Source organism: Megascapheus bottae, chromosome 26, assembly GCF_031878675.1.
Source record: "Megascapheus bottae isolate mThoBot1 chromosome 26, mThoBot2.hap1, whole genome shotgun sequence".
Taxonomy (NCBI): domain Eukaryota; kingdom Metazoa; phylum Chordata; class Mammalia; order Rodentia; family Geomyidae; genus Megascapheus; species Megascapheus bottae.
The window spans coordinates 7,339,892-7,349,638 of NC_143534.1; the positions used below are offsets into that span (position 1 = coordinate 7,339,892).

The window sequence follows — 9,747 nt, forward strand, 5'->3', positions numbered from 1 at the left end:
TGTGTTTGCCTCTAACCTTGGAGGCTCTGTGGGGCTGGGAGGCGAGGATTGGCTCTTTATTGACTTGTCAAGCTGTGAGTTTGCATTACAACTCATGACCCAGTCTATTTGTTTCACTGCTTTGTGGTGGGGAAACAGGTAAAGAAATCCTGCTGAAAGTCCTTCCTTCTGCACGTTTGCATGAATAACACCAGTGTTAGGGCACTGTGACCAAAGCCTCCCAAAGATATAATGTTAGCAGCATGGAGCCATTGTGCGACCCAGCTGTGGATGGTATTACTTTCTCTGTGAGACATTGGGCTTTCAGCAGAAAGCTCTGGAGGAGAACTTACCATGCAATTAAGTAGCAGAGAAAAAGTGATACTTCGGGGAGAAAAAATTCAGAGAAGCAAAACACTGTCTGCAACCAAGAATGGCAATGAACTTGGCCAGCTGCAATCCAAAAGTATTTTTATAGTGACCAAATTAGGTTCATTGTTGAAATCAGACTAATACTATCCTGTTATGTATTTTCTTATTATGCTAAAAAATTAAGGAAATAACAAAAGTATATGTTCTATTACCATACGTTACTTAGTAGCTAAGATCAAAATAACTGAAAGTCTAATGAACTATCTTTGGTACTTCCAACCAGTTGAGAAAAGCAGGTCACTTTTTTTTTTTTTTTTTGCCAATTCTGAGGGGTTGGGAGACTTTATCACTGGAGCCACAGCACCATTTCCAGCTTTTTCTATGCATGTGGTATCAAGGAATCCAACCCAGGTCTTCATGCATGTTAGGCAAGCACTCTACCACTAGGCCAAACTCCCAGCCTCAGCAGGTCACTTTTAGCGCCATTATAATACCAGTGTAATCCCTCAGAAACAAAAAGGATAGTTTGTCTTGTCGACATGTAGTATCAGCTCTAGTAACTTTTCTTCATATTACCCAAATGTGAGAACTCTATGTATATACATACGTACACATGTGTGTCATTTTGCACTTATCTCCACCTCTTAAAGTCCTACCCTGTCACCTCACCATACTAAGGACAAAGCATATGAACAAACGGGCCTTCTGGAACTAGCTACCAACACAGCAGTATCTAATACCTATTCAAACTTACTACTTCAGTTGCATGAAAACAACAGCATCATTATATGAGGCTGTCTACCTTTCCTACTTGGTCATTCTGTTGTTGATCTCTGTTAGTGATGATGGAGTCAACTTAGAATGAACTAAATTGTCAGCTCTTTGATTTAGCTTGTGGGTTTTTTTTTTCCCCATCAATTTAGGACTAAACTATGGTCAACACTTAGACTTTGGCCCCTGAACTACCCCATATATACAGAAATGTAAATAGATTTTAACTGTACAACTCAAGTGAAGCATCATTTAAAAGTTCCCAATAGCATTTTAGATGTGTACATGACACAAAATTTTTTACCTTTTCATTGTTATACAGTTAATTATAGAAAAGCCAAAAGAAAAAAAGTCTTGGTATATAGATGAAATTTCTAGACATTTTGGTATTGTACATTCTTTTCAATTTTTTTCAAAGTACACATTCATAGAATTTATGTTTCAGGGAGGAATTTTTGTGTAAATAAATACACACACACACGCACACAATGCCAACAACAGTTCTGGTCCTCATGTATTCATTTAACCTATTCCCTATTGTGGGTATTCAGAATTAGTCTTTTATCTCTATTTATTTTTTCAGTTGTAAATTTGAGGTTATTAATACTTTACCATCTGACTTTACATTATTGGCTGTTCAGAATCAATTTCTAGAAGCCCAACTGCTGGTCAGAAAGTTGAATATTTTGACAGTTTTGGTAACCACCCAGAAATACTAGACCAGTCACCTCTCCTATTTCCCTGTCTTGACAACACTAGGTGGTATTGATTTTTTTTTTTTAGCCTATTTCTTCCTTTTTTTTTAAAATGCCAGTACTGAGGCTTGAAATCGAGGCCTGAGCACTGTCGTCGGCTTTTCACTCTAATCGTCTACCACTTGATCCATAGCTGTAGCGTTTTGATGGTTTAACTGAAGATCCAAGTCTCATAGATTTTTCTACCCAGGCTGGCTTTCAACCATGATCTTAACTATCAGCCTCCTGAGTAGCTAAGATTGAGCCATTGGCACCCAGCTTTAGCTTTTAAAGCATATAAAACTATAATACTGCTGGGCATGGTGACTCATGGCTATAATCCTAGCTATTCAGGAGGCTGAGATCTGAGGATCAAGGTTCAAAGCCAGCCCAGCCACCTAAGGACCTGAGACTCTTATCTCCAATTAACCTCTAGAAAACGGGAAGTAGGGCTTGCAAGGCTCAAGGGTAGGGTGGTAGCCTTGAACCAAAGAGCTCAGGGACAGCACCTAGGCCCAAGGGTAGGGCAATAGCCTAAAAAAAAAAAAAAAAAAGCTTTTTCTAAGTATGTGACCATTGAAGGACAATTTGAGAATATAAAAAAAGTCTAACTAGAGAGCACTTAACTAAAAACTTGAATTCTGAGTTCTTTATCTTTGGACTCCTAAAAATAGATGTTGCTTCTAGATGGAAAAAGATGTTAGCATGTGGTTTGATTTGGTTATCCTACTCTCTTGTCTCTTAACAGTGTCATCAGCAAAGTGGTTCCAGCCCCAGAGGCTAAGCCAGCTCCTTCTCTGAATAGACCTAAAACCCCACCACCAGCCCCAGCCCCAGTTCCTGTGCACATGAACCCCCCTCCCCTGCCTCTCCTCGCCCAGGCCGCAGCATGCCCAGCTCTGGTGCCATCTCCATCCCCTGCCATCTCTGGGGCAGGAAGCTCCAAAGCCCCTGTGAGAAGCGTGGTGACTGAGACCGTCAGCACGTACGTGGTATGTATCACTTTCACAGTAGCTGAGAGCCTATTGGGAGAGTATTTTCAATTAGAAAGAACAACTGTATATGTCATTAGGAGTCTCAGAGGCAGTTCTTCCTAACGAAAGAAGTGCTTTCAAACTTCTGGCTGAAAAGCATTATATTGCAACATCATCTATTCAGTCTTCAGAATGTCAGAGCATTGTTGTTCATTGTTTTATATTAGTTTGGAATAAGATTATAGGCAACAGTATCACCATATGAATACAAGAATGAATGTTGACATTTAAATCCAAATTGAATTTCTTGAGCAAGCAATAAAGTTATTCACTTAAGAATACAATTTATGTCATATTCTATAAACCAGCTGTTTGTGAGTTATAATACAAACTACCGTGTGTTATTAACTAGATCCAAAATGTTCCAGGGCTTATATGTTAAGTAGAAATGGACTTTTAGACTGCAGAGCTTCCTCAGTGTATAAGATGACTTTGAGTTACAAAATCCACCATGATTACTGAGTCCATATTGACCCAGGGAGTATTTTAGGTAATTTTTTCCTGGTGCTGAGAATTGAACACCAGCCCTGGACTGCTAGGGAAGCATACAACACTGGCACCCTACCCCCAGCCCTTGTCTCCCACATTCTTAGTAGTTTCTGATCTTGCTCAAACCCCAAATGCACTGTGGCTATGAAGTGTTTAAAGATACACTCCATGGACACTGTAGAGTGACACCAAGCACACGCGGAACACTGGTGGGGTGTGAAGGCAGTGGCATGCTGTGACTACCGGCTCTGCAGGTGGTTGTGTTAGCCTGGCCAGAACCCTGGCCTTTGTGAATGGACATGACTGGGAAGCAGTGAGGTCTTCAGCAAAAGCTAAAAGTGGCAGTGTGCTCAAATTGTAGAGCCAGTCATGAACAAAAAAGTCAAGCACAAGAGCCCGAGGCCTGAGTTCAATCAATTCCCCAGTATTGGCAGAAAAGAAAAATAGTAATGGTTTTCCAGTGGATATGTGGGGTAAGACCGTGGAGAAGGCCTCATGGGAATGGCAGTGTAGCTGAGAAGCCTCGGATTCCTAGAGACACTGTGGATTGAGGACAGATGTGATGAGGGCACAGAGCCCATGTGTCACTGTCTAGTAGTGGTGTTGGGGTGGCACTTCCGGTCCCAGTGCTCTTGTTTCCCAGTCTTGACCTCTCCAAATGCTCTTTCATGATGCGTAAATAGAGCAGTATGTTTGAGAGAACTTAGTGAACTGTGACATAGTGGGTGGTGCCCATGCAAAGGCAAAATTTTTAAGTAGCAGAGTCATGGCCTGCTAATTTCAAGAAAGGTCACCCAGCAGCAAGACTGGCCATGCGTGGTAGCTTTGGGGCACCGAGCACTGGAACAGCCCAGCCCCTGAAGGGCTGGTGCATGAGGACGGCTGACTGTCTCCACGTGGTGCACTTCCCTCCGGGCAGGGAGACATGTGAAAACAGTTCACATTACCTCCTACTCACAGCTGCTTTTTTGGTTCCTGTATGGAATTCTGTCTTGCAGTATAATTAAAGATGCCTCCTATTTAACTACTAAGTTAATAAACTCCAGTTTATAATATTTGTAGCAAAATAATGATTAAATGTGAGGTTCTTTGGCCCCCTTATTTCATTTGCCATTTAGTTGATTGTGCTTTTCTAAAAATGTCATGAAAGGAATGGAAAGTTACTTAGTAACAACTCTTTTATATCCTTGATCGTATCAGCCTGTTGAGGAGAAGGGTTTGGCTAATAAGTAATTGAGTGATACATGCATGTTTGGCCGTATATATAACTCCCTGCCTATGATGTGCTTGAGGAAGCCATGGGTGCTTGAGAAATGCCAGTTATTTTTGCCATTAATACCATAATCATGCCAGGTGCTAGTGGCTCACACCTGTAATCCTAGCTATTCAGGAGGCTGAGGATTTGAGGATCGCAGCTCAAAGCCAGTCTAGGGAAGGAAAGGCTGTGAAACTCTTATCTCCAATAAACTACTCAGAAAAGGCCAGAAGTGAGCTGTCACTCAAGTGACAGTGCTCTAGCCTTGAGCAAAAGAAGCTCAGGGATAGCATCTTGACCCTGAATTCAAGACGCAGGATGGAGGGGTTGGGAATGTGGCCTAGTGAGTAAAGTGTTTGCCTAGCACTCTTACTACATGGATAAAAGAATTGTTTAAAAACGAAGACCAGGGGCGGGGGGGGCAGGAAAGACCCTAATCATTAAGAACTGATGTGGCTATAGGAATTTTTCAGATGATACAGACTTTCAGCACATGGTTCAAAGAGGTGATTATGAAATAACATAAACAATAAAGTTTAGAATATTCATTAGCAATGATTTATCACAACTGGATGTGGTAGTACAGATTTATAATCCCAGCCCAGCACTTTGGAAGCTGAGCCGAGTAGGTTGCAAGTTTGAGGCCACCCTGGGTTACAAAGAAAAACTGTCTCCAAAAGAAAGGAAAAGAAAATAAAAGTTGAAGGAAAGAAAGATCATGTCATTGTGCATATCATTTACTTCATATGCTTCCAGAAGAGTAATAACTGTGCTCATTTTGTTAAGAATTTTTTAGCGTACATTAGCTGTACAAGAGAAGTTTATTGTGACATTGTATACATGTACATGTACACAATGTGATTATGACTTTAATGAAGTACTAATCTGTAATTTCAGGTTAATTTGTCAGGTTTTTGTAACCACTCTTTCTGGTCTTCTGTTGGTTCTTTTTCCCTATTCCACCTGGGTTTGCTCCTTCCCCTGAAATTCCCTCAGATCCGAGATGAGTGGGGCAATAAGATCTGGTTCTGCCCTGGGTGCAACAAGCCTGATGACGGGAGTCCGATGATTGGCTGTGACGGCTGTGATGACTGGTACCACTGGTGAGTCCCAGAGCCCCCTACCTACCCGACTTCCAGGAGGAAACAAGGCCTATAAAAATAAAAAAGACACGTAGTGGTTTCCTTTTTCCTCTCTACTCATGTTCAGTATGAGCTACAGCCCTTCACGCAACTCCCTGAAAACAAACTTGATAAAAACTGCAGAGATAAAGACTGGTGAGGCTCAATCAAGATATAAGCGATCTTTTATTTATCTTTAAAATATCAAATGTAAAAGGATATTTGTTCTATTATAACATGATGCCTGTAAGATGAAAACGGAGTGTTGCTAAGAAGAATTACACTATTTTTAGATGGAAGGATGAATGAACTAATTAATCTCTTGATAATGCCTGTAAAAAGAGGCATTATGTAATAAAATAATTCAAATGCCAGCCAGGCACTGGTGACTCACACCTGTAATCTTCGCTACTCAGGTGGCTGAGATCTGAGGAGCACAGTTTAAAGCCAGCCCAGGCAGGAAAATTCATGAGATTTGTCTCCTAATAACCACCAGAAAAACTGGAAGCTATGACTCAAGTGGTAGAATGCTAGCCTAGCCTTGAGTATAAAAGCTTAGGGACAGCACCCAAGCCCTGAGAGTTCAAGCCCCATGCCCAGCACAAAATAGTAATAATTCAGATACTTAACGGTAGTGCTATATAAGTTATTTGATTTCTGGTGAATACATTATAGACTTTAAAGTTGTTCGAAAGCATGGGAAGTAACAGAATGAAATTGTAGGAATCTTGTTGATGGGAATGTATATTTGTGTGTAGGCCCTGTGTTGGACTTATGGCTGCCCCACCAGAAGAGATGCAGTGGTTCTGTGCCAAGTGTTCTGCCAACAAGAAGAAAGATAAGAAGCACAAGAAGAGGAAGCACCGGGCTCACTGACAGCTCCTCGAGGCTGGACTGTGCAGGGTCAGCGAAGACTGCCTCCCTGGTGCCCTGAACGGAGCTGGGGTGGTTCTGCCATCACAAGGCCCCCAGGCCGGTGGAGAAGGAATTCGTGAGGAGAGAGAACAAGAACACAGCACCACTCTCTGCTTTCCCTCCTGAAACATTCTGAGGTTCCACAGTGGCATGATGGAAGAAAAACTCCAGAAGGGGCATGGCCTGAGAGCTGCCCATCTCCATTTTTCTATTACCAGTGACAAGTATTATTAATAAAAGAGACCATACATCTTCCCCTTTGCTTTCCTTTATTCTCTCCAGAGCCTTTTCTTAAGGTGTAAGATGAGAAGATAATGTATAAACTGCCTTGGCTGTAATTTAAGGATGGTATCATTAGTCTGTATACAGCTTTCAACTCCTTTCCCTGTAGAATAAAATAATCGTCATAACATAAACAAAAACTCCACTTGGGATATTGGTAAATATTTTTGTGATGAGAATATATGAAGCTTCCCCCGACCCTGTTTTTAGTACTAACCTGTAAAATGTTCAGGCTTTTGTGAAATACCTTATATTTTTTAAGAAAAAGGTTTCTATCATGTCCTGTTTGCTTCTGTGCAAATTATTTTTGTCTAACCTATTTGATATCTTTGTTGCATTCTAATTTTGCCCTTCTTTAAACTGCTGGAGTCTCTTCTCACTGCTTGTACATTTCATCAACTTGTATAAAGAAAAACTTCATACTAAAAATTTCTCCTAATGTAAATAATAAATATTTATGAAGTTAGTTATTTTTTAAATTTTTATCGTGTTTAATTCTGGCTTTCTCTGAAATCCACTGGGATTTCAGCCATGTCTGTAATTACTACTGTACATAGGCAAAGGAGATGATAGAAAAAGAGCCATAGTGCAGAATAATTTACGTTGAGCTGAATAAAACTGTGCAGTGCCCAAAACTTTTGGGTAAGAGGACCCTAGCAGTTGGAAGGAGAATGAGGCTATTTGAATCTAGAGTTTATGCTTTGAAATTGTTTTGTTTGTCATCTATTTTGTTTCTGTAATTTCTCTACCTTTTACTAAAAGGACATGTAGGTTCAACAAAAGTTAAAAAAAAAAGACAACAACCAAACAAAAAAATACTGTAGCATTGTGTTTATATTGTTTTATTTCTACAAATTTGTTCATTGATATTGTGCTTTAAGGCTGAAATGAAGTATATTATGAATTTTTTTAAGAAAATGCATCAAATTTCAGGGTATCTCAAAACCTTATTATATTACTATACTGCCCACTATTTATTATATGTTATAGATATCTGAAAGGTAAACCAAATATTTTATTTTTAATGTAAAAAAAGACATCAAATTTAACTTTATTAGCATATTTTAGTGACTTTGGAAAAACCAGTAACTATGAACTTTTACTTGATTTTGAAATAATTGTAATTTGGACCCATGTGGTAGATATCTTGAATGCTAGAATATGGACTTTGAATCTAATACAAATATATTAATAGAAAATGTGAAGTGTTTTTACTGCAAAGTCAATTGATATTAGTATATGAATTCATCTTAATCTAAAATATTATGTGGTTATAGAAATGTGGTTTTCAGCCGTGATGTTAAATTGCAAATCAGTGGAAATGGAGTAGACCTTTCAAAAGTACAGTACATAATTGCCCTCCTTGTTCTAAATCCAGAATTTTTCTATCCTGCTCCCCCCAAAGAATTCATGTTGAGATGTGTGGTTTTTGTTTTATTCATTTGAGATCATACTAAATACTTTATACAATATTTTCACATGCACAAATCTACCCATTAGTGCTTTTCAGAGGGGGATAGGGGATAGGGGAAGTGCAAAATAAAGATTATTGGCTGTTTCATAGTTTGCTTTTCCATTTTCTTTATTTAGGATTTAGTTCCTTGAGGCATGGTCAGTGGATCTAAAGTTGCCACGTTTAAGTGAGCAGGTCATGCTACTGCCATAAGAACGAATGTGCGTATATATAACTTTTGCCCACTCCTCCTGTCTGAGAGACTTCATCCCGGACTACATTCAAGGAATTTCAATCAGTTTGTTGTCCCTTGCTATTTCATGGTTGCTTTCCTAAATCCAGTTCATGATTTTATAAATGGTCTTTGCAATAATAAAACCAAAGAATCATTTTCAGGGGGCTGGATGGCTCAAGGGATTAGTAATGGAATACAGAGCCTTTCACCTCTTGGTCAGTGAGTCGAATCCAGTCCAGGTCACTAGAGACCAAAAGTTGTCACCATCTTACAGACTGTTCAGTAGCCTATGTGAAATGAACTGGTGGTCTCAGTGACACCATCCAAAGAAGATTCAAGAAACTGAAAGGAAAAGAAAGAAAGAAAGAAAGAAAGAAAGAAAGAAAGAAAGAAAGAAAGAAAGAAAGAAAGAAAGAAAGAAAGAGAAAGAAAGAAAGAAAGAAAGGAAGGATTAGAAAAAAAGAAAATGTCAACGATACGAAGAAAAGTTAGGAAATTGGTCAGAGTCATTCTCCAGAAAGTAATAATAAGTAAAGGAAACGAGAGCTGTGTGTAAACACCACAATCATCAGGAAGAAAATACTGGACTTCCCCAAATGATGGCAAAACAAAACGGGAAGAGGAAAAGGCAGCATTGATTGAGAGACAATAACAGGAACAAATTGAGGGGGACAGTCCAGAGAAAAACTGTCCACTAAAACTTGAAGTGAGGAGACAGGAAGAAGGAAACCTTAGCAGAAATGCAAGGAACAGCTGGATCTGAGAATCAGGTACTCAGGAATTCAGGGAATTCCTTGACAGCTAGAAGTTTACCAAGTGGAAGTCATCATTTTTAACCCTGCTGTATGATTTAAATAGCTTCCTAAACAGAAGTAGAACTTGGCTGGTAATTTTATTGGAGAAGATGATACTTAAGAAACAGAAAACTGACGGGCTAAGGATGTTTCTTACTGGTAGCTTGGCTACCATGAATGGAGCCTTGGATTTGATGCCTCAGTACCACATACAACATACACAGAAAAAGCTGGAAGTGGTGCTGTGGCTCAAGAGATGGAGTGCTAGACTTGAACAAAGAAGTTCAGGGACAAGCTGGGCGCAGTGGCTCAT

At 39.6% G+C, this 9,747-nt stretch overlaps 1 protein-coding gene across 3 annotated transcripts in view; it reads left to right on the forward strand.

Annotated features, from left to right (window-relative positions):
- The window catches only part of Taf3 (TATA-box binding protein associated factor 3), a 118,809-nt gene extending 111,884 nt beyond the window's left edge, over positions 1 to 6,925 (forward strand). For all 3 annotated transcript variants that reach the window (XM_090318871.1, XM_090318869.1, XM_090318870.1), the window contains exons 5-7: positions 2,605 to 2,848; positions 5,631 to 5,737; positions 6,514 to 6,925. In XM_090318871.1, coding sequence (XP_090174997.1) covers positions 2,605 to 2,848; positions 5,631 to 5,737; positions 6,514 to 6,631 — 469 coding nt within the window. In that variant the 3' untranslated portion in view covers positions 6,632 to 6,925. The remainder of the gene's footprint in view (positions 1 to 2,604; positions 2,849 to 5,630; positions 5,738 to 6,513) is intronic.
- Positions 6,926 to 9,747: the final 2,822 nt, after the last annotated feature.